At 42.5% G+C, this 24,914-nt stretch overlaps 1 protein-coding gene across 2 annotated transcripts in view; it reads right to left on the reverse strand.

Annotated features, from left to right (window-relative positions):
* Bmper (BMP binding endothelial regulator) overlaps window positions 1-24,914 on the reverse strand; it is a 263,284-nt gene that overhangs the window by 63,594 nt on the left and 174,776 nt on the right. The window contains exons 12-13 of one of the 2 annotated variants that reach the window (XM_075966511.1): window positions 23,014-23,343; window positions 16,416-16,752 (exon numbers count right to left, since the gene is read on the reverse strand). In XM_075966511.1, coding sequence (XP_075822626.1) covers window positions 16,416-16,752; window positions 23,014-23,343 — 667 coding nt within the window. The remainder of the gene's footprint in view (window positions 1-16,415; window positions 16,753-23,013; window positions 23,344-24,914) is intronic. The other variant, XM_075966510.1, reaches the window with a different exon arrangement.

Here is a 24,914-nt window from a genome sequence, read left to right on the forward strand (position 1 = left end):
GTGTTTTGTGTGCCACGATGACACTCATTCAAATCTGTGTTCAAAAGCCTCTTCTAATTGCATCTCAAAGGTAATTTTCTGAGAAGAAACATGATAAAGTTCTAGAATGTTTATGCATAAAATAAATTCACAGCTAAAATTATAAAATCAAATTGAAAGTGAACTTTACCTTGGGATGGGAAGGTCAGGTAAAGGATGATTAATCCTGCCCAGGGAGTCTCGCTGCTGGAATATGCTGTTTGATACTGACATTGTCTAGCTAAGGTCTTTGATAATCAGATAGGCTAAACATTGAATTTAGGATGGGAGAGTGAAGTCATGGAGAGTTCCACCTTCCAGAGGAATTAGAGACAAAAGGCACCATGTTAGACTTCCAGGGAACCAACAGGAAAGGTTCTTCCTATGGCCTAAGTGGAGAAGAATGAAGCAAAGGCAGAAAATACCCTAAGATTTCAAGTAAAAATGGGAACAGGCTCAACGACAATAACAAAGCAGAAGCAATGTGACTTCATGTGAAGAAAGTTGATTGCTACCAAGGTAGAAAGCCTGCTGGTGCATCTAGGGCACACTGTTGTGCTACTAAATTAGGGGTCTAATTTAAAGTCCTAAAACCAGACAAGAAAGGCCAGGACAGAAACATCCATGGATGAAATTACTAAATAAGTTGTGAGGTCAGGCTGAAGGAGGGGTGTAGTCGAAAGTCCAAGTGAGAGTGAACCGGAAGTAGGCACTGCACTGGACACTTCTGGGTCAACTTGACACCAGCTGGAACATCTTCATGAGATCTGGCTATGGGGCATTTTCTCAATTAGTGACTGATGGGGAGGATCTAGTCCATTGTGGGTGGGGACATCCCTGGGCTGGTGGTACTGGGTTCTAAGAAAGCCGGCTGAGCAAGCCATGAGGAGCAAGTCAGTAAGCAGCACCCCTCCATGGCCTCTGCATCAGTTTCTGCCTCTGGGATAGTACCCTGCTTGAAGTTCCTGTCCTGACTTCCCTTGATGATGAACAGTGATATGGAAATTTAAGTCAAATTAGCCATTTCCTCTCAAGTTGCTTTTCATCATGGTTTTTATCACAGCAACAGAAAGCAGACTAGAACAGAGGCAGAGGCTTGTGCTCACTGGGAGCACCACTGTCCCTCAAAAGACGGGAGGTGCATTGCTGTGGAATAATCCTTCTGTACAATGTGAGTATGTGTCACTCTCACCGGTTAATAAAAAGCTGACAGGCCTGGAGTTGGGCAGGAAGTTATGGATGAAAGCCAAATGAGAATGACTGGAAGAAGAAGGGCAGAGCCAGAGGAGTTGCCAACAAGGCATAGAGGGAGCAAGATGAACATGCCATGATGATAAAGGTACCACCATGTGTCACAGCATAAAGAATTTAGATTAATTTAAAATGTAGGAACTAGTTAGTAATAAGCCTTAGCTATTGGCTGAGAATTTACAATTAATATAAGCCTCTGTGTGTGATAATTTAGAAGCAGCTCCTAGAATGGGAAAAACTCCACATACTTAGACTGGGTGTGATAAATAAGTCTGAAGATCAAGACCTTGAACAAAGGCAATGGAAATCCCAGCAGAAAGGATCAGATCCAGAAGGAAGGCGTGCTAAGAAAGCAACCCTTCTAAGGGTGGTTCTGTGCGAAAAATAAAAGTGTAGAAAAGATTCTCCAAGAACCTAAAATTCAGGACTGAGAAAAAAGACAATATAGTATTATAGTATTGTGTATGGGGGGTACACACATGTCTCTCTGTGTGTGCCTGTGTGTGTGTGTGTTAAATGACAAACAACATCAGGAAATTGCAGCCTGTGAGGGAGCATTTACAGGGACCCTGGAAGACATCTGAGCTCTACTTTCAGCTTAAATCAATGAAACAAACAAATAAACAAATGAGGGCACACCTAGCAGGCAGGAGCATCGACAAGGACCAGATTCTGGGTCTCTACTCTGTTTGGTAGTCTAGGCTGGGTTATGGGGCTGGTGCTGGGGTTGGGGGGAAAGAATGACTATTTCGGAAGGCCCTAATACCAGAGAAAACATTTTGAATTTTTAAGCTGGTTTTCTAAGCCTGAAATTGTTAGTTTGAACAATTGGTGTCTGGTACCACCTGGTGACCTTAATCCCAGAGTCAATGTAATTAACTCATTGGAAAAGCTAAGCTAGGGAAAGTCAGAACTATAACACCGTATTTTTTAATTAGTATGACATTTAACACAGAACTCCAATTTCAGTGGTGGCTCTCAACAGTCATTGCAAAAGTACCAAAAATATACCAAGCATGCTCTTCTCTGATATAATGGGAATTGACATGGTTTTTATTATAGAATATAGTAGGTAGCTTGATATGATTTTTGCAAGCAAACATGAAGTCCTTGCTCCTTACATATATACCCCGTACTATTTTTACAATGAATGGTTACTTTCATTTGCTATGAAAACCAGTGTGGGCCATCAGGGCGCTTGTGGTTGCAACGGAAAGAAAGCCACTGGCAGCCTCACAGCACCAGTACAACTGTCCCAGTGTCCTTTCATAGCCCATATCCTCCTGTCATGCCCGTGAGTTCTGTCTCCCAGCACCTCACTGGGAAGGGACACGCCTGTGGGCCTGCCAGGGCTACTCAGCTACTCACAGCTGTAAAAAGCACTGCACAAAGGAAGTAAAGGGCACTTCCTAGTCTTGGACTCTCCAGAGGGTTCCCCAACATGAACATGCAAAGAAAGCCTGTACACACGGGGCTCCTCGCAGTCAGCCTCCATCCCCTAGGAACTCTATCTATTGATGTGGGGCCAGTGAGTCTTGCTTGGCATCTCTATTGCTGGGAGGAGACAACACGACCAAGGCAACTCTTTTTTGTTTCATTTCATTTTTTTGTTTGTTTGCTTTTGTTATAATTGTTTTATTTTTCCAGATGATTTCTCTGGGTAGTCCTTGCTGTCCTGGAACTCCCCCTATAGACCAGGCTGGATTAAAGCTCACTGAGATCCAACTTCCTCTGCCTCTGCCTCCTGAGGGGTAGGATTAAAGACTGGCACTACCATTGCCCAGCTACCAAGGCAACTCTGATAAAGGAAAACATTTAACTGGAGCTGAATTATAGTTTCAGAGGTTTAGTCCATTATCTTCTTGGCAGAAAACATGGCAGAGTACAGCAGACAATGCTAGGAAGGGAGCTGAGAGGTCTATATCTTGATTGGCAGGCAGCAGGAGCAACTATGTGTCACCAAAACCCAAAAGCCCAACCACACAGTGACACACTTCCTCAAACAAGACCACACCTACTTCAACAAAGCCTAATAGTGCCACTCCTTAAGAGGCCATTTTCTTTCAGACCACCAAATAGCTTTCCCTTAGTTCTTCCCTGGTACTCCCTGTCGCCCATTTCTATTCTTTTGTGGCCCTGCTGACTCTGAGACAATTTGTCTATGAGGGACCTACAGTGGCTGTTCTGGGTTTGGACTCAGCATGCACAACAGCAACCAAGAAAAGAAGACACATTCAACAAAGACGAGACCAGATATCCACACCAAGAAGTACTTGAAGCATAACTCCAGATGTCTAGATCCCAGAACAAAAGCAGAAACATGAATGACCAAAGATTATATACTTCCTCCAGAAGTCAGCAACGCTACTACAACAGGTCCTGAGAAAAGCAGTTTAGCTAAATCACGAGACAAGGACTTCAAAATAGCTATTATGAATATGTTCAAAGACTTTTAAAAAGATCTGAATAAATCCCTCAATGAGGTATGTGCAAACACAGCAAGTGGTTGAATGAAATATGAAAACAATTTAAGACATAAGAGTGGGCTTTAACAAAGAAATAGAATCACTTTTTTAAAAAAGCTGAACTATAATTGGAAATGAAAATTTTCAGATGCCAAGCAAAACCTCAGAGGTAAGCCTCACCAGCAGATTAAGACATGGAAAAGAGAATCTCAGGTCTTAAAGACAAGGCAGAAGAAATGGATAGGTCAGTCAAAGAGAACGTTAAAGCTAAAAATATCAACGCACAATACTTTCAGGAAATCTGAGACACCATAAAAAGGCCAAACCTACACGTAATACTTATAGAGGAAGTAGAAAAAGTTCAGGTCAAAGGAAGCAAAAGTATTTTTTCACAAAATCATGTGAAAAAAATTTCTCTATTTAAAGAGATACATGTCAAGGTACAGGAAAGCATACAAAACACTAAGTAAAAAGTTTCAGAAAAGAAATTCTCCATAACACATAATAACCAAAACACTAAATGTGCTGTAAAGAAGAGAATATTAAAAGTTACAAGGGAAAAAGACAAAGTTACATATAAAAGCAGGCTTATTAGAATAGCATCTAATGTCTCAGTGGAGACTCTGGAAGCCTGAAGGGTTTATACAGAATTTCTACAAGATCTGAGAAACCACAGACACCAACCTAAACTTCTATACCCAGCAAAGCTTTTCAATCACAATGACGGGGAAAGAAAACTATTCCATGATAAAAGCATATTTAATAAATTTCCATCCTCTACTCCAGCTCTTCAGAAGGCACTGGAAAAAAAAAGCTTTAGTCTAAAGAGAGGGTTACATATACTCAAGAAGTCGCAAGAAATAAATGATCACAGAACAGTTAATCAAAGGAGATGGATAGGGATACACAACAACAAAACAATAGTAATCAACACACACTTAGTAAGCCTAAATTTTAGTTGCCTCATTTACCCAATACATAGGCAAAGACTAACAGGTTGGGTTAGAAAATAAGATAATTTTTTCTGTTGCATCCAAGAAACACACCTCACCATCAAGGATAGGCATCACCTCTGAGCAGAAGGATGGAAAGAGGTATTCCAAGCAAATGGAACCAATCAGGAAGCAGAAGTAGCTACTTTAGTACCTGACAAAATAAATTTTAAATGAAAACAAATCAGAAGAGATAGAGAGGATATTACATACTAGCCTAAAGCAAATCCACCAAGAAAGAATTACAACCATAAACATTAATGCACCAAACACAAGGAAAAAAGAAACAGTACTACAGCTAAAATCACATATGGTCCCTCACACAGTGATAATGGGGGCCTTCACTACCCCACACTCACCAATAGACAAGTTATTCAGACAACAATCAAACAGAGCTGCTGGAGTTAAAAAGCACTGTAGATCAAATGGACCTAATGGATACATACAGAACACTCCACTTCAATACTAAAGACTATAATTCCTTCTCAGGAGCTTTTGGAACTTATCACGAAATTAATCACATACTAGCAGGCAGTGCAAGTGTCAATGGATATAAGAAAACTGAAAAAACAGACTGCATCCTATCTGAGCATCATGGATAAAAGCTGGGTATCAACAACAGAAAAGGCGAAAAGCATACAAACTCATCTAGACTGAACAATTCACTACCAAATGAAAATTGTGGGAAGACAGAACTCAAAAAGGAAATTTAAACATTTTTAAGATTGAATGAAAACAAAACACAGCACACCCAAATCCAGAGGACATGATGAAGGTGCTTCTAAAGGCAACGTCACAGCACTAAGTGTCTACATAAAAAAAATCCAGAAAGACCTCATATTAGCAACTTAAAGATACACCTGAAAGCTCCAGAAAAACAAGAAGAAATAATGTCCAAAAGCAGTAGATGGAAAGAAATAACCAAACTCAAGGCTGAAAACAACAATACATACAATCAATAAAATGAGATTGACAAGCTCCTAGCCAAATTAACTGAACATGGAGATAGAAGATGCAAATTAATAACAGTGGTATTGAAAGAAGAGCTATTACAACAGATACTGAGGAAATCCAAAGAATCATAAGCATAGACTTTAAAGATCTCTTTCTGCTGGAAACCCTAAAAAAAAGAGTGTCTTGATATATGTGACATATCAAAAACAGACTGAGATGAAACAAATAATTAAACAGACCAATAATAGAAATAGAAGAAATATCTGAAAATCTCCCAACCAAAAAGAGCCCAGGATCAGAAAAATTCAATACAGAATTCTACCAGACTTCAAAAAAGAGTTAATGCTAATACCTCTCAAAAAATTCTATAAAATAGGAACTGAAGGAAAACTGCCTAAGTCTTTTTATGAGACCATAATTACCCTGATACCCAGACTACAACAAAGAAAGACAATTACAGACAAATTTCTTATCAATAAAATACTAGAAAAGTGAATCCAAGAACACATCAAAAAGAATATCCACCATGACAGAGTAGGCTTTATTCCAGAGATGCAGGGATGGTTCAACATATGAAAAATCAATAAATGTAATCTATTAATAAACAGATTAAATGACAGAAAACACAATCATCTCATTCGATGCAGAAAAGGCTTTTGACAAAATTTCACGTAACTTTATGATAAAAATTTCTGAGAGACTAGGGATACAAGGAACATACATCAATGAAATACTGATGATTGACAACAAGCCACAGTCAACATCAACCTAAACAGAAAGAAACTCAAAGCATTTCCACTAAAATCTGGAACAAGACAATGTTGTCCGTTCTCATTACCTTCATAACTAGTAAATAAAGTACTTAAAATCTTAGCTAGAGCAACAAGACAACCAAAGGCCACCAAATGGACACAAATAAGAAAGAAAGAAGTCAAACTACCTTTACTTACAGATGACATGATTTTATATATAAAAGATCCTAAAATCTCAACAAGAAAGCTTATACAACTGATAAACACTTTTATCTGAGTGGCAAGATACAAAATTAATAAACGAAAGTCAATAGCTTTCTTATATACAAATGATGAACTGAGAAAGAAATCAGGGAAATAGTACATTTCACAATAGCCTCCAAAAATATGCTTTAACCTAGCAGGTGAAAGACTTAGTAAATAAATTAAATAAAAACTTTAAGACATTAAAGAAGATATTGAGATGGAAAGATTTCCCATGTTTAAAGGTCCGTAGGATTAATACTGTAAAAGTAGCTATCCTACAAAAAGCAATCTACAGATTTAAAGCAATTCTCATCAAAATTCCAACAGAATTTCACATAAATCGCAATGTTCAACTTCATATGGTAACAGACAGAGAGACAGAGACAGAGAGAGAAGACACACACATACACACACACACACACACACACACACAGAGAGAGAGAGAGAGAGAGAGAGAGAGAGAGAGAGAGAGAGAGAGAGAGAGAGAGAGAGAGAGGACAATCCTGAATAATAAAAGAACTCCTGAAGTATCACCATCCCTGATTTCAAATTGAATATCACAGACCTATAGTAATGAACGCAGCATGATATTGACATACACATTGATCAATGGAATCAAACAGAAGTGCACACCCGAGTTTTGACAAGGCAGCATCTCCAATGCAATAATAGTGGTGCTCAAATTGTAGGGCTGTTTGTAGAGGAAAGAAAATAGAGTCATATCAACCATGCCACATAAAACTTCCCTCCAAATGGATCAGGAACTGAACATAAGACCAGATACCCCGAACCTGATAGAAAAATCAGGGAGTGGGCTTGAAATCATTGGTAAAGGAAAGGACTTTCTGAACAGGCATGGGCATCAAGATCAACAATTAATAAATGGAACCTCTTGGGAAGCTGTTGTATGGCAAAAAATACCATCATTACAGTAAAGTATGAGCCTACAGAATGGAAAAACCATTTACCAGTTATACATCAAATAGAGAGTTAGTATCTAGAACACGTGAAGCATTGAAAAGAAACTGAAGATTAAGGAAACAAATAACCCAATTTAAAATGGGGTGCAGAACTCAATAGAGAATTCTCAAGATTAAACACAAATGGCTGAGAAACACTAAGAATTGTTCAGTATCCTTAGCCACCAGAGAAGTGCAAATTATAATGCTAGAGATCTCATCTTACCCTAGTGAGAATAGCCTAGATGAATAGAACAAATGGCAACACATGCAAGGGAGGATGCAGGGAATGCTCATTGCTGGCAGGAGTGCAAACCGGTTCAGTTGCTGTGGAAATCACTGTGTGCTTCCTCAGAAAGCTGGACAGTAGTTTACCTCAGTACCTTGGGCAAATGGACTTTATATCCTACTACAGAGACACTTGTTCATCCATGTTCATTGCTGCTTTATTCATAATAGCCAGAAATTTGAAACAGTTTAGATATCTATCAACTAATGGATGGATGGATGATAACTTATAAAAATGAGGTACATTTGCAGAATGGAAGATTGTTCAGCTGTGAAGAAAAATGAAATTCCCAGATAAATGGATGGAACTAGAAACAGTCATCCTGAGTGATATATATATATATATATATATAACTTAGACCCCCAAAGACAAATATACTATGTATTCTCTTATAAATGGATGTTAGCTTTTGACTTTTGATATGTATGCTACAATCAAAATAATCACAAAGATTGGGTCCATAGTAAAAACCAGGGAAAAGGAAGGTTTCTCCTAACAGTAAATAGAATATGGTGTTATGGAGTGACAAAGGGAAAACCAGAATCAGAGGATTAACTGAGGGAGGGGAGAGCAGGGTGAAGTAGAAAATATGGGTAGGGGAAGTACACACTTAAGGTCTCTTGGGAAACTCTATGGAAACCTATTACTGTAGAAGTTTCCTAAATTATATACATATATAAAAGCAGTTTAAGTGAAGCACTGTATTATGAGGGAGACAATGCCCTAGCTAGACATCTTATATCGCCAAGTAAAACCTCCAGTGCCAGGAATGTTAGACATCTTGTTAGGCCATTGACCAAAGGGGTCCTGTGGAACCACCCAAACCTCATAGGCCATTTCCAGGGCTATTGGTTGCTCTTCACATCCTAATGGTAAGGCCCTAAGTGCTGAGGACAACAGTTACTTATGCCATGGAACATGGCTAAGTCCAGCTGGTGTCCAACTAGCAGCTATACCCTAGATGACTAGCATCCGTCCAGATCTCATCCATGGTGCTGGAAGATATTCTGTACACTCCCAGAGGAGAAAGGCAATCATCAGTGTCACCAGTTACAAACCCTATAACCTACAACAGTGACCTGCCTGCAGGATATCCTGGCTCAACAGTGACACTAATGTTATGGGAATAACTGATTTGTTTTTTTAAAGAAAATGGATTTAGGGCCAATTCTGTGAGGTAGAACCCATACCTGACACAGATAAAGTGCCAAAGAACCTGTAAGTAGAAAGGTCAGGGGCCTGGAGGAAAGCCCACAGCTATTCTTCTGCTAAAGGAACACGGCAACAACATGATTCCTGATGACATCCTGCTGTGTGGTGGTTTGGATGAGACCCCCCTCCCGCAGGCTCATATAGCTGCAAGTTTAGTCCCTGGTTGTTGAACTGTTTGAGAAGGATTAGAAGAATGAGGGGGTGTATCTTTGCTGGAAAAAGAGTGTCACTGGGGGTGGACTTTGTAAAAAGCACAACAAAGTGTCATCCTTTCTGCCTGCTGGCTGGGGATCAGGAGGTAGCTCTCAGCTACTGCTTCGGCATCATGACTATCTTCATGCCCCCATGGTCTCCACCATGATAGTGGATTAACCCTCTACAACTGTGAACAAGCTCCCAACTAGATGCTCTATTTTATGAGTTGACTTCATCATAACGTCTCTTCACAGCAACAGAACAGTGCCTAAGGCATTCTGTACCCATGATCAGTGCCTCACTCAGCTCTTATCAGGGAAGTTTCTTCGTGTAGTACTTAGAAATTAATACAGAGGCCCACAATAGCACAATGCACAAAGAGTAAGAGACTTTGGAAATTTAGTACCAAATGGAATGGCTTCATCAAACCCACCCTGCCTCAAGACTCAGGGATCTGGGCAGAAGAGCAGGTAGAAAGGTTATAAACGCCAGAGGTGGCAAATGATGCCAAGGAAGCAGTATCTTGCAGACACAACAGGACTGATGCACATGTGAACTCAGAGATCACGGTAGGACAAACAAGACCTGGACAAATTGCAAATTCCAGCACTGGAAAGCAGAAGCAGAAACGGAGTCCCACCCATAGCCAGGAAGCTATTTGTAAGTGATACCTGCTGGGAAAGGAAAAAATTGTTTTCCCCAATGCAGTATATCGGGCATATCAGCCACACTCCAAGGAGGGCCCCTCACTCAGGAGCGGTTGGCCAACACAGAAACGCCATTGTTCTAGTTGGGTTCTTTGGACATTTTTAAAATCTCTTGTTGATTTGTTTTGAGAGAGAAAGCATAAAGTTGGATGGGTATGGAGGTAAAAAGCATCTGGGAAGAGTGTAGGGAGGGAAACATGATCAAAATATATTTTAAATAATGTTTAAAGGCTTATACACTGGGAATCATGCCCATTAAGGACCGCGCAGGAATGCCGTGGCCTCTAAATACCTGGGTTCCACTGTACTTCACCTTCTCATCTTGACTTCTCTGTTCTGGAATGTGATCCAACCATGACTTCAGAGTCCTGTACACAACACCAGGGATGTTACCTTTCTCCAGGATTTCCCACACTGTTTGTAGTCTGACCTTTGCCTTCAGGCTGCATGGGCTGTGTCTCTCTGGGAAACTCAGTTGTGGAGGGGAGAAAGGTTGGCACTGGCTGCTAAACATTGTAAGGAGCACTGTGAGAGGCAGAGGTGCCAAAGCACCTTGGGTTTCTCATTTGGCATCTGGGGGAAGCTGAGGGAGGTGTGAAGGCACAAGACATGAGGTAGCTGTCTTCACCACTTTCTTCACTGGGATCTCTCTGTGTGAAGTCGAATATCATTCAGAGCGGTTGCCACCCCTCTCAACTCTACAAGCCCTCAAACTACAAGAGTGTTTCAAAAACACCCCAGAATAATGCAAAACATTACTACATGTGACTATTGTTTGAGGAAAATGCAAATAGGAAAGTTAAGACTTAAGACACATTCTTAGCATTTTTACATAATTTGATACTAATCATTTTGGGCCCAAACATATTCAACTGGCTATTTAAAGAAACTGTCTGTGATTACAAGGGATTTGATCACATCTCAAAATTCTGCATCAAATTATCAAAGAGGTCAAACTGATGTGTGAAGAGAAACAAAAATTAGCAAAATCTTAAGTTTCCTAAAGGATAAAAAAAGCATTGACTGGTATGCATTTACCTTTTATTCTTCTATAAGGTGGTAATTTTCAAATGTTTAGACAACAGTTTATTAGAAAAGATACTGAATTAAATAAAAGATCAAAATGAAATAGGTTACAAATTGTAGACTTTCCAAAAGTAAATAATTCACAGAGACCAAATTATTTTGGCTTTATGGAAAAAATATCATGTATAGAATCTGCTTGTTGTAAGCTTCATAAACTTAAAGACACTCAGAAGAGGAAACACTGAGAGACATACACTTCACGTTCTCATAAACACATGGGTGTGTGTGTGTGTGTGTGTGTGTGAAAGAGAGAGAGAAACAACTTTCTTCTTCATCAATAAGGGATAGATACAGAAGGATAAAAAAAAGACAAAATAAAATTCCAACATAATTCACACTAGTGGTACCTTCTGATATAAAGGCAATAGTTCCTCATCCTGTAATAACTCAGAAAACACATCAAAGCCATGATTCTGAGCACTTGGGATGATTTCAGAAATTCTACCTGTGCTTTCAAGTACACGATGCAAAAGCTGCGGTACGTCAGGTGATTGTTGTTCCTGTTTTCCTTCTCCGACAGATGTATGGCACAACAGTGGCCATGTGGTCCTAACTAGCACTTCTTTCAGTCTCATGAGAAAGAAACAGTTCATTTCCAAATGGTTCCTTTTTAAGTTGTTCAAGGTTTTTGCCAGCAAGAACCTAAAACGTCAGGTTGCTGTAAGGAGATCAGGAATTACCAGTGACGAGAGAATTAAAGAGCTGACTGGGGCTCAGGAAGGTCGCCATGGAAAATTAGGCACGTAGGATGGGGACACAATGGACTTGAGCAATCCCTCTGCCACGTGCCTGTACCACACTGCCCATCACCTTCACTCCTCAGAAAGACTATGAGCTTGCTGATGCTAGATGGGGCATGTGGAGCTTTGCTGGCTCCGCAGTGGTTACAGCTGGGGAGGGACAGCCTTCTGATTGGCTCCAGCTTGCTCTCACTGGGTTAGCAGCTTATTCTCAATCTCCTGCTTCAGAAAGTCAACCCAAACCCGCACAACTATGCATCTCTTGAGCATCACAGAGCAGTTGCCTTTCTATGTGGGACTTCATTTCTGTTCTTCTAAGAAAGGAGGAAGACACAGGACCCTTCCAACATGGTCCCTCCCACTTCAGAGTGAGGGAGGACACACTCTTCTGTGGAATCAGGGTGGTAGTAGGCTGTGTGACCGGCAGGACTGTTTAAATCTCTCCTGCAAACTGTTACTGTCATTTCCAGAGAAGAAGCCCCAAGGCCACTCCACACTACACCAGGCCACTGACAGGCAGAACACAAGCCAATTCCCCAATATACCACCTTAGTCTGTGTGCTCAAAGGCCTCAAGAGCATGCCTGACTTGACCCAGGCTCACTACATCAAGCCCCTGATACAAACACTATGTACTATGTTGCTATGGGTGCTGCAGACCTTTGAAAGGACAGAAGGGGGCAATCACCTGGCCACCGAAGGAGTCAGTTCCTTCTGGTTTTGTGCACTGAATTAGTTCCTTGGGATATGTGCCAAAGCGAAGTTGTTCAACTGCTGAACTCAAAGGAGTTAGCACTAATTAAATCACCAGAGGCAAATGACATGGGAATTTGGAGGGAAAAAAAAATCTCCATGTCCCTGATCTCTGATTTTTGTTTTCAGTGAAATCCTTTGATGAGATAGGCAGATGAGGCCAAATAATGGTACAGCCACTCCATTCCAGTTTCAGCAGGGAGAAGAGTCCAATCCAAGCCTTCAACTGGAGTGGGAGCACTTCCAAAGCAGGCCCTTTTCATCTTTGTCGTCTAATTGGTAGTAGAGGACATGGTGGCAGCCAACAATTCCAGCACCTTCAGCTCTGTGGTTCAAACCTCATTAAATATGAATAGCAGCTCTTATTGTCCCAGCTCCACAGATAGAGAAGCAAGGCTGGTAAAGGAAGGCTGAGCAGCCTGATGGTCCTGAAAGCAGGGAATCCACAATACAGATACTCCCAATAACTATATTCTCACAAGTCCCACCAGACATCAAGATTCCCAGTAAAGCCTGGGACGTCCAGGTGGTTAACTCATCCACAATCTCTAATTAGGACTCAGGAGGAAAGGGGTGGAGCCAACCTCAAGGGCAGAACAAGGGGGGGGGGAGCGAACCCAGAGGATTGGAATTATAACAGGAAAATGGCTGAAGGAACTGAATTGTGACTGAAGCCAAACGGTTTGGCAGAGGCAGCCATGCTTGGGGATCTGTGATGACAGGGACAGTCTTTTTCCATCCCACTTCAAGCTGGCTTTATAGAACTTTATCTTTTATGTCCAAAGATCAAATTAAAATAAAAAGATCACATTTAATGAGAGCTAAGGGAAATAAAGTGGTGGCAATTAAAGAGTAAAAATAACTTCTCTGTGGTTGCAGACCACAGGAGTTTCCTAGTTTTAAGAGGCCACAGGCAAATCACTTACACAAGGCCTTTTGGGCTGCATTCCTCTCGTGTTTCCTCCCACACCCATGGCGGCTAAAGTTAGAGGCAGCCATGGCGCTTGAACTCCTGGAATGGTGTAGTAACCAGAAGTGCAGCAGGCCAAACTCATCAACTTACAAACGCAGCTTTGTTGCAAGAAGTCAAATGCAAGCCCCTATGCAGTGTACCATGGCCATGACCCGAAGTTAACGGGGGTAAAAGACAAAGCCCTAATCTTAATGAGATCCTTTTCTTTCCCTGACCTCAAACAGATCTACTGTCCCTGACTGGGGACATTCAGTCTCATAGTTGATCTACGTCCAGGGAATTCTCACTCAGCGCCTTAGTTTTCCACGTGCAGATTGGATCTGAACTAGACCACAAAGCACATGTGAATTGTCTCTCAGACCTAGGATAATCCAGCTCCCTCAAATACAAAACAGAGGCCTGTCTGATCTGAGATTCCATTTCAGTCAGGACCTGTACTCAGGAAACTTGCTATCAGGCAGTCGTCAATCTTCAGATCTGGCTAGGTACCAAAAAACATCTGCAGCTTAGGGATGGCTTCCCAGGACACCTTCAGACAAATAATCACATCTTCCCAGAGAAGACAAGCTTCCCAGAACACCTGGACACACACACGCATCTGCCCATTGAAGACAAGCTTCCCAGGACACCTTCAGACACACAATCGCATCTGCCCAGAGAAGACAAGCTTCCCAGAACCCGTGCAGACACACAATTGCATCTGCCCAGAAATGACAAGCTTCCCAGAACACCTGCAGGCACAGAAGCAGATTTACCCAGAGAAGACAAGCCTGGTAAATTTAAAATTTACCAATTCTGGACAAGATGAGTTACTTAGCAGAAAGAAGTGGGGGTGGCTACCCTATAATTTAAAGCTTTATCCCACATCTGATAGAGGATTAATATCCAAAATACATAAAGAACTCTAGAAACTAAATGTCAACAAACCAAACAGTCTAACTGAAAAATGGGGTATGGATCTAAACAGAGAATTCTTCATAGAAGAATCTCGAATGGCTGCAAAACACTTAAACATTCAACATCCTTAGTCACCAGGGAAATGCAAATCAAAAGTACTTTGAGATTCTGTCTTCTACTTGTCAGAATGGTTAAGCTCAGTAACACAGGTGACGGCTCCTGCTGATGAGCATGTGGAGGAAGGGGAGCATCCTCTACTGCTGGTGGGAATGCAAACTTGTACAGCCACTGTGGAAATCAACAGGGCAGTTCCTCAGAAAACTGCCAATCAATCTACCTCAAGACCACTCTTTGGTATATACCCCCAAAACACTCCATCCTACCACAAGGACACTTGCTTGACTATGCTCATAGTGACTTTATTCATAATAACCAGAAACTGGGAACAACCTAGATGTTCCTCAGCTGAAGAAATGCATAAATGAAATGTGGTACAGGAACATTTACATGAACATTTAAAAACAGCATTACTCAGCTGTTTTTAAAAAATGACATCTTAAAATCTGCAGGCAAATGGATGGGAGTAGAAAAAAAGTCATCCTGAGTGAGGCAACTCAGACCCAAAAGGACAAACATATATGTATTCACCGTTCAGTGGATATTAGCTGTTAAGTAAAGGATAATCATGTGTAATCCACAGACCCAGAGAGGCTAAGTAGCAAAGAGGGTTCTGGGGGGATGCATGGATCTTTCTGGGAAGGGGACTGAAGGTGGCTGGAGATGGAAACTGGAGAAATCAAGTGGGGGAGGAAAGAATGGAGGGAAAGAGTATGGGGAGAGACAGCTGGAACTGGGGGGCTGAGCAATGTGGGAACCTAGTGCCATGGAAATTTCCTAGACTCTATGATGGTGACTCTAGCGAGGATTCTTAGTAATGGAGGTATGGAGCCTGAACTGGCCATCTTCTGTAACCAGACAAGGCTTGTAGGGGTGGAACTGGGACACCAATCCAGCCACCAAACCTCTGACCTACAACCTGTCCTGCCTGCAAGATGTGCTAGGACAATGGTGGCCAAGAGCTTGTGGCCAACCAGCCACTGATCTGAGACCCATCCCACAGGAGGGACCCCATACCTAACACTGCCTAGATGGCGAGAACCATAAGTTGAATAGCATAGAGACCCAGAGAACCAAACATGACGGTCCTCCCAGAAAGAACCAATGAAATGATTCTCTGCTATACTCATAGATCAATGCCTAGCCCACTTGTTATCAGAAAAGCTTCCTCCAGCAGCTGATGGGAGAAGATGCAGAGACCCAGAGCTAAACATTAGGCAGAGCTCTGGGAGCCCTGCAGAAGATGGGGAAGAGGTATCTGAGAAGCCAAAGGGGTAAAGGACACCACAAGAACACAGCCCCCACTATCAATCAATTGAGCAGTAATTTAAAGTAGTAACTCAAAGACCGAAGTGGCAATCACATATATGTTATGGTTGTTAGCTTGGGTTTTTTTGTGGGACTCCTAACAATATGGATGGGGTATCTCTGACCTTTTTTTTTTTTAACTTTCTCTTGGGACCCTTCACCTCCCACTGAGTTCCCTCATCCAGCCTTGATATGAGCTTTTCTTTTTTGTATTTATTTTGTTTTGTTTTTTTTACCTAGTCTTATTGCAACTTGTTATGACATATTCAGTTGATATTCCTGGCCTGCTATTTTCTGACGAGAAACAAAATAGTGGATCTGGTGAGAGGATATTTGTGGAGGGAACTGGGAGGAGTGGAAGGAGGGAAAACTTTGGTTAGAAAGTACTGTATGAGAGAAGAACAAATAAAAGAAAGACAAAAAGACGGGACACACTTGGTTCCAAGGCCAAGCATACTCCCAGTCTATAATCCAAGCCTGGGCCTCAGCACACTGAACTCACCTGTAGAAAGTCGTATAGTCCATAGTTGAGTGGCAGGTCTGAAACTCCCAGGACTTGAGTTTCTGGCATTCTCGATGGGCTCGCAGCTTCACCTTCACTGTGCCTTGGCACAGCTCTGGCACTGGTTTTCTCTGTGGCCTGTTGCAGAATTCATTGGACTCCACCCTCCACGACTCAGCAAAGTCATCCACGTCGAACTTGAAGTTTCCGTCTCCACCAATCAGGTCATCGCGTTTATGCCCATTGTAGTTGCCACAGAGACCACAGAGCTTGCCCTTGAGATGGGGGGCAGCCATGACCTCCACAAAACTGTCTCCATCCCAGGATATCTCCAGACCTAGAGGACAAGAGGACAGAAGGATCACCCACCCCAGAACACACCAACAGTTTCCAAATGTATGCATCTTTCTCAGTTCACTACCTTCAAATCAGCCTTCAGTGAGCAACCCTGACTACTGTCTCAACCCTTAATGGCCTTTGATCTCAATCCACATTTGGTCATATTCAGTCTTACATAAATTAAATAAATGATTTTATTTAGAGAGCTTAGAATTTATCAGCTATATAAAATTTCCCTTTGTGATATCTTCTGTAGTGTCTGACTTCCATTGAAAACTACTATCACTATAGTATGCTAGAGTTTATTATTTTTAATTTTTCCTAAAGCAGTTGTGTTTGTCCAAATTGTGTCCTTGCTTCTGCAATAATGACAATAATATGGAAACACAAAGAAATAAGCATAGTACCCCTAATGCCTTCTTCATGTTATTATCCAAATACTCTCCTATGTACCTATTCCTTTAAATATCAAGGGATATTTCTAAACTGTCTACTATAAGGAGAATATTAAAAGAACACATATATAAGCTGTGCCTGTATATTCAGAAGACGATATTTGAATCCTTGAAAGTATTCACTCCTTATTATGTGTAGACTCCTGAGACACAGGCCACCAACAGATATTTCCTGGAGGTCAATGGCTGGGGCCTTTTACTTCAGTGCCTCCATCCTGGGATGCGTACAGTATCTGAGGAGGTACTGCAGACCACCAGGATGTGGGCAAAATTCTTCTTGTGTATCTACCATCAGACCAGTGCTTCCTTTCTCGCTCACAAAGTCTTCACTCCAGAGGATAAAGAACACCCTTCTTGTTTGGCTAAACTTAGTAAAGGGTTCGAGGATTTGTATGAAAACATGGAACCAGAAATGCTAGGCTAGGTTTTGAGAAACATCTCTAGCCAATAACATCTCTGAACAGTGAACTTCTGAGACACATGTAGGAGAGCCGGGCTATATTGTAGTGGCATGGTACAGGTAAGTCTGGCTAGGCAGTCAAGAAGAAACCCCCTGAAATCCGCTCTGATACTGTATGTGACGCTACTGCCCTCAAGAGAAAGGAGACTTTTGTGTGAAAAGCTGTTAAATGTTTGTCATAAAGAAAATGACCTACTTTTTCTTTTTTTCTAAGTGCCCAGTGGCATCATCTTGCCTGACTAATCTCTAGCAGGGCCTGAGCCCCATGGTGACTGTTGAAAAGCCACCATAGCATGAACATCCCAAGAGCCTTGCACAACACATTTGTGTGATTTCTGTCCCGGACATCTTCATCATGGACACTGTCTGCAAAGAGCAGCAGTCTCAGAGGAAGCCTTCCATACAGGAGGGTCCCTGCCCCCTCCTGATTTTCTCATGTATAGACCCTTGTGCTCCTAATAAAACTAGTCTTTCATTTTGCTTGCCCTGAGCCTCTAGAAAGAGAAGAAATGACTTTCCCCCTAAAATCTACTGTCTTCGTTCCGAAATTGCCAACTAGGCAGACAAGCAAATGTTTGCAGATGAGATGAGGGTGAATCTGAGGGAGGAAAAGAAAGGGAGGGAGGGAAGAAGAGAGGGAGGGAAGGAGAGAAGAAAAAAAGGAAGCAAGCTAGCTAGGTAGAAGGAGGGAAGAATAATTGGTCTTTCACAAGGCAATGCCTTCAGGGTACCAGAGGAGACATGAGAAAGAGATTTGGAGGACAAATCATACACCAGAATTTCCTAGGTATGAACGTGCTCACAGGGGAAAGAAGGCCAGCCAAATGGCTTTCCCATGAGGAAGCCATGCAGATGCCACAAGATAGAGTTACTCTATGGAGAGGTATTGGCAAAAATCAACCAGTGGCCCCAAACTGAGATTCATAAAGGAAAAACAAAAAACAAACAGCAAACAACAACAACTACAACAACAAAAAACCCAAGGAAACCACTGTGCACTAAATTTAAGGAATAGAGCATTCTAAATCCAAGGCAAATGGTTGAATAGCTTCTTGGTTAGGAGAACAGATTGAGTTCAGAGAAGCAACTTAATAGATTTAGAAAAGGAAGAGTTAAAGGAGGTCATAGACAAAGTGTCTCAGGAGAAATTTGGTGAATAGGAACAGTGATGACACTAAGCAGGAGAGAAGGGACATAGGACTGGGATACCCACACTGCTCCTGGCATGTGGTACTGTGTAACACAGTGCCAACCATGAGAGCCATAGCTCTTCTACAACACCATGTCCATGTCTCTACACTCATCTGAGTACCTGGCTCCCAGAATGCACGCTGTAAATGAAGGCATCCACCCTGGGATGCTAATCCATTGACTCTGTAAAGCCAACTAAATTCTGAGTTTCACGCTAGTTAAGGCATTGAAATAACAGTTTTGAAAGAAGGCAAACACAGTTTAAAATGATTTGCAGTATGCTCTCCAAGGTGCAAAAGAAACCTGATGTCTCAAGCCTGCAGCCGGGCCGTTACTCAGCAAGAAAAACGAGGGGAGAAAATCAGTTCCATCCCAAGTCCAACTTTTAGAGCACAATTCCAAAGATTTTCCATGTTGCACAATTTTCCAAACTGCAAACCTCTTTCTTAGACAGCAGGCAAATACTGCTCTTCCAAGTACCACAGATAATGAGGAATTTACTCCCAAGGGGGTCCATTGTCACCACTGACAATGGTAAAATTGACTCTGAACCTTTGGGCAACTTAGTACTTCAAATCCAGCATGGAGAACAAAAGTATTACTGTGTTCCCCTTCCACAAGGGCCTAGTGGTCTGCACATACCTAGGCATGTGTGGACTAGCTCTGTTCTCTCTCAGCAGGGCCTAGTGGTCTGCACATGCCTGGAGACATGTAGACTCACTGTGTCTTTAATAAGCTCTGCTCAAAACTCATGACATCTCATTCATAAAACATGGTCCCCAAAGTGTTCATCTTTCTATGTCACTAGCGCATTGAGATTACCCCTGGCCAGTGCCAGGCTTCATCCAGGGGGAAAGGAATTTTCTACAGATGTCTTTGTGTGTTGTGCGATCATTTCTGTCTGTGTCTATGTGAATGCATTTACCCTCTATAAGAGTAAAATCCTTCTGGCGCAGCAGAGTTATGAGAGGCCAAGAGCTAATCAGCTGCAACTGAGGGGCGGACTCTTCTTGATGGGCTTTTAAACGGGGGTCTCAAGAGAGGAAAACATCAGGACAGGGTTCAAGGGGCAGGAGATGGCCCCTTCTGCAGCTGGGATGACTTTCCCAGTGTTCTGAATGAGAAACTGGGTAGAAATAGCTAGCTAGCCGTGAGCGGGCGAAAACTGAAGCACACACGGTGACATCCAGGTCTGCAAGCAGCAGCCACATTCCTTCCACTGTAGGGAGGGCCTTCCCGCTGGCCCTCCTCACCAGTGGGTCTTTCCCAACCTGCTTTTTGTATTGTTTTGGTTTCTGGTTACTGATGCTTTCTCTACAGTCTACTTAAGGAGAGCAGGAGCTGTAAAAGTCTGTATATATTCCAGAGTGAGTTAGAAAACCTGATGATTCTTCTGTTCAGGTTTAATACCAGGATACATTCCAAGTTCGACGAGTATACAGCTGTACAGAAATATAGTTCAAAGCATGTTCCTCGTGAACGGACACTTTCGGGCAGACCTTATGTACTCAGGGAGAGCTGATGAAGAAAACTGATGACAGAGAAAAAAAGTTTTCATTTCCATTATTGGCTAAGAACTCAGTTGGGAGAGGGTGTGTGGTGAGGGGCAGCGATGCGGCTAAGACCAGTCATTAGCAGGTAGGCAGCAGCAGCCCGATTCCGCCACACTGCCACCACCTGGACAGCACAGCCAGATTCCATCATCAAGTGCTAAGTCTCTAAACCACAAAGACAAAAGCAGCAGCCTCTCTTCCTGCCCTGTCCCGGCCGTGGGCCGGGGGTAAACTGCCATTCTGAAGACAGGACCCTTTGATCTAGACTAGGAACCAACAAAAAACTCAGAGGAAGATGAGCACTCAGAGGAAACGCCATGCTATTTGAACTAGACAAGCAATGGGTGATTAAGGTGAAAATATCCCTAAGGGGTATTCAAACTGAGATGGCCTGATCAGAGTGGGAACACTACGGTCTGGAAAACCAGTCATTTCATTCAAAGCCCAGTGCAAAGGAAGTCAAGTGCTCAGAAGAAGGAGCTCTTCTCCGGGGAGTAGGCTTGTGTGATCTGTGCACTGCAATCGTTCGGCTGGGTGTGAGGGGTGTGGGACAAATCACTTGCATCATGGAAAGAGAGATGGAAACATAAAAGAAATTGGAAGATTGAGCTCCAGGTCCAGTGTAGTAAAATTCACTAATCTGATTATGATATTTATGAGCTATCATTATTTTCTTAGCAGCCCTGACTGTCCTTTTACTCATTCTTTACAACATGGAATCGTACAAAAGACATACTTATTCCATAAGGTTTTGCCAGCCGTACTTGAAACAGGACTGAACCTCCTAGGCTGTTAGTAATCTTCCAGTACTTCTTTGAGAGCTGGGCCATGACTGACTAATAATTTCCATATCAATACGATCCATTGTGTCTCACTGGCTTGCAAACAGATATGCAGGATGCTTCTAATTACTTCTGTGTAGTAACAGCACATTTTGGATATACTTTACAGGGAGACAAGATGTCGGCTCCTTTAAAGGAAGGAGCTGGGGTCTGAGTTTTAGATATTTAAAAAACTAGATGATTCCTGTCATTTGGATATAAGAAGAGCTGTCTAGACTTTCTGAGTAGGGCCTAAGTGCCTTGATTGAATGAGTGCAGCCCTTCACACCTGAGAGGGATATTTTCTTCTTTGTTCAATGTCCCTATACATTAACATTTAGTACCTAAAAGTTCCACGTTGGCCTCGTGCCCTGCTTAGGTGAGCTGGCATTGGATCGATGTAAGCCAGTTTATCAAAATATATACTTGACTTGAATTGTAACAGTTGCAATGGTTCTGAAGCAGCAGTAGCAACAACAAAGAAACCACTGAATAAACTAGAACTCAGCTGATGCTTTCCATTATTAAATTCTCATCAGTGAGAAAGAGAAAAGAAAAAAAAGGTGCGCCATTCTTTAAGGTATTATGCTGAAAGAATTGGAGTCTACCAGGAGACCTCACAAGCAATATCTAACTACTGCCATGCACTAACCAAAGGTGGCATGCCAGGAACCACACAGATGAGGTGGTAGTGCAAACTAATTCTCTGAGGATGTTAGGGAAAACACTAGATTCTGCTTCCAAAACAATTTCCTGAGGTGGCCGAGTAGACCACTGGCAACTGAGAACAGCTTGATCATGGGTTGGAAATTCTCAGCACACTGGGCCTAAGGCTACTGCCAAGAAAGGGCCTCAGTCATCATCTCTATGCTTCCAAGGTTCCACTGGGGATACTCTTCCAAAGCCAGCCTCAAAGTGTCGTGTAGCAGAAGCAATGCTCTGAGCTATAGGGTAGAACATCCACTCCATGTTAGAGCACACGGGCCTGCTGAGTACACGTGGCCCTGTCACTGTCTCTCAAGTGCATGCGCACACAAGTTTGCTGTATTCGTCCCAGCACAAGACAACCAAAGGAAATCGGACCCTGAGAACAAGCCCTTCTGTGGTGAACACTCATAGGGGCCTTCTGCTGTTCAGGTTTGTTTTTAAGGCGCCAGGAACTGAATCTGGGGCCTCACAGAAGCTAGGCAAGCACTCCACCATAAAACTGTGTCTCTGTCTCTCCTTTTACCTTTTCTCTTGACCTTGTGATTCTCTTTCATCAGACCCCCACAGAGCTGGAGAGCCCGCAGGTGGGGGCTGCCCCTGCTCTCTTTTGAACAGCAACAAGGACTAAAGCTATTTACTTCTGAGAACCCTCCCACCCTGTCTGGACAGTTACTACCAAGAAAACCCTCTTCCTCGCAGATGTGAAACTGCACATGGCTGGCTGATCTAAGAGACACTTGACAGTTCCAAGCTGGACATCAGTGCCCTAAAATAGCAACAAAGCTGCAGGGAGGTTATTTGGAGGGTACCGCTGATATTTTTAGAACGAGAGTGGAAAGGTTCTGGGTGTCCAAAAAGTGCCAAGACTGGTGTGGCTGGTGTCCAGGTGCAAGGCTCTGCATGGTACAAATGCCCATGGTAATTTCATAGCCTTGTCTGGGTGTGCCTCTCCCGCAGATGTGCAGAAGACAAGGCTGGTTCCCCCGCGCAGGAACGAGACACAGTCCAGAAGCTGCTGTTGGCACAATGAGCAGAATACACGTCAGAGGGAGGCCACAGAAGAAGCCCCACCTGCTCTGGTGGTCACTTTCAAGAGGTAGCCGTCCAGGTCGATGTGGAAGTGGGGCGTGTGGCAGGGCAGCGCAATGCGGGAGCCGTTCCAGCGCACAGTGAGGTGCTGCTGCAGGCTGACGGTGCTGTCGCCCAGCACCAGCTCCACAGATTTGGTCCAGGAGAAGGAACGGGTCCGGCGCGCGTCGTTCTTCACCAGTACCTGAAAGGGTGAGGCAGGGGAGGAGCAGTCTTTTGTCAAAACATACTGACAAGTCCCCTGAAAGTTAAATGTCCGTCCGTCAAACGTGTTGTAGTGTGGATCTCCGAATACTGTGCAAACGCCGGGCTCTGCGAATGAGAGAGACCAAAGTAGGGTCACAACCAAGGCAGAGGTGCAGAGAAATCAGAAATCCCTAAAGTTAAGCTGCGAGAGCGCCTACCGGCAGCAGGCTTGGGAGGGATTCATTAAAGTAATCAGGGTTTGAAACGGGCTGGGTGTTATACAAAGTTTTGTTTGTTTTCCTTACACTTCCCATAGTGTGTTCACATTTAAAGAAGATTCCTAATGCAACAGAATTCTCAGAACATCTCTCTGCTGCAGCCTGGCGTTTTTCCGTGAGTAAAGGAATTGCACTAAGGCCTTACTCCATAACACACATAAACAAGAAATCAAACATTACATAAACAGCAGCAAAACTATACCACGCGAAAACTACACCACATGAAAACAAGAAATATCAGTTGTATTTCTTAAGTTGAGATTCTCTCTCTCTCTCTCTCTCTCTCTCTCTCTCTCTCTCTCTCTCTCTCTGTGTGTGTGTGTGTGTGTGTGTGTGTGTGTGTGTGTGTGTGTGTGTGTGTGTGTGTGCAGCACAGTGTTGCTGAAAAGGCAAAGAAAGACTGTTGGATCTCATGGAGCTGAGTGATGGAGTTTGTAAGTTGCCCAGTGTACGTTATAGGAACTGATTCAGGTCCTGTAAAATGGGTCCTCTAAAAGAACAGTACATGATCATTTTTTTAAAAATATTTTATTAATTAATTATTAATTGATTATTTATTTATTTATTAATTAATTAATTAAATTTTATTATTAATTAAAATTATTTTATTTTATTTTATACTATTGATGCTTTGCCTACATGTATGTCTGTGTGAGGGTGTCAGAGCCTTGGAACTGGAGTTACAGACAGTTGTGAGCTGCCATGTGGGTGCTGGGTATTGAACATGGGTCCTCTGGAAGAGCAGTCAGTGCTGTTAACTGCTGAGCCATCTCTCCAAACCCATAGTATATGCTTCTAACCACTGAGCCATTTCTCTAGCTCCAAAATTATGTTTCTTATAGTTTGATCCACATGCCAAAATCTAATGTTAAATAATAAAGTAAACTGGAAAATGTGTTAGTACATTTAGCCCCATAGACTCCACACTCTGAAACACAATTAGCACATAATTATGAAGGCAACATAAAGTTCGGTACTCTGAGGCATCTCAGCAGTTTTATAGAAAATTAAATATTTTTAAGAATAAAAATTGGCAACGGTTTCTTTTCAGGGGAAGGATTTGTTATCTCTTTTTACCAATGCACAAACACCAGGAAATTGATTTCGAGAAATGGGCCCAAATAAAGAAAGGCAGCTGGACATATGCTCACAGCACAGTGCCCAGGAGGCTGAGGTAAGGAGATGTCAAGCTAGAGGCCAGCGTGGCTGCACAGGGAGATCTCATCTCAGATGAAAAGAAAACAACATAAGCGAAAGCCGAGCAATTTCCAGCTAACACCAGAACAATCATCAAGTCAAGAACAACCGGGACAAATGATCGGGTCAGGGGTGTAGGACTGACTGACATGGCTGGAAAGGACCCACCGAAGCTACTGAACCTCCTGGAAGAGACGGCCCAGGCTGTACGAGGTCAGAACC

This window comes from Microtus pennsylvanicus, chromosome 3 (genome assembly GCF_037038515.1).
Source record: "Microtus pennsylvanicus isolate mMicPen1 chromosome 3, mMicPen1.hap1, whole genome shotgun sequence".
NCBI lineage: Eukaryota > Metazoa > Chordata > Mammalia > Rodentia > Cricetidae > Microtus > Microtus pennsylvanicus.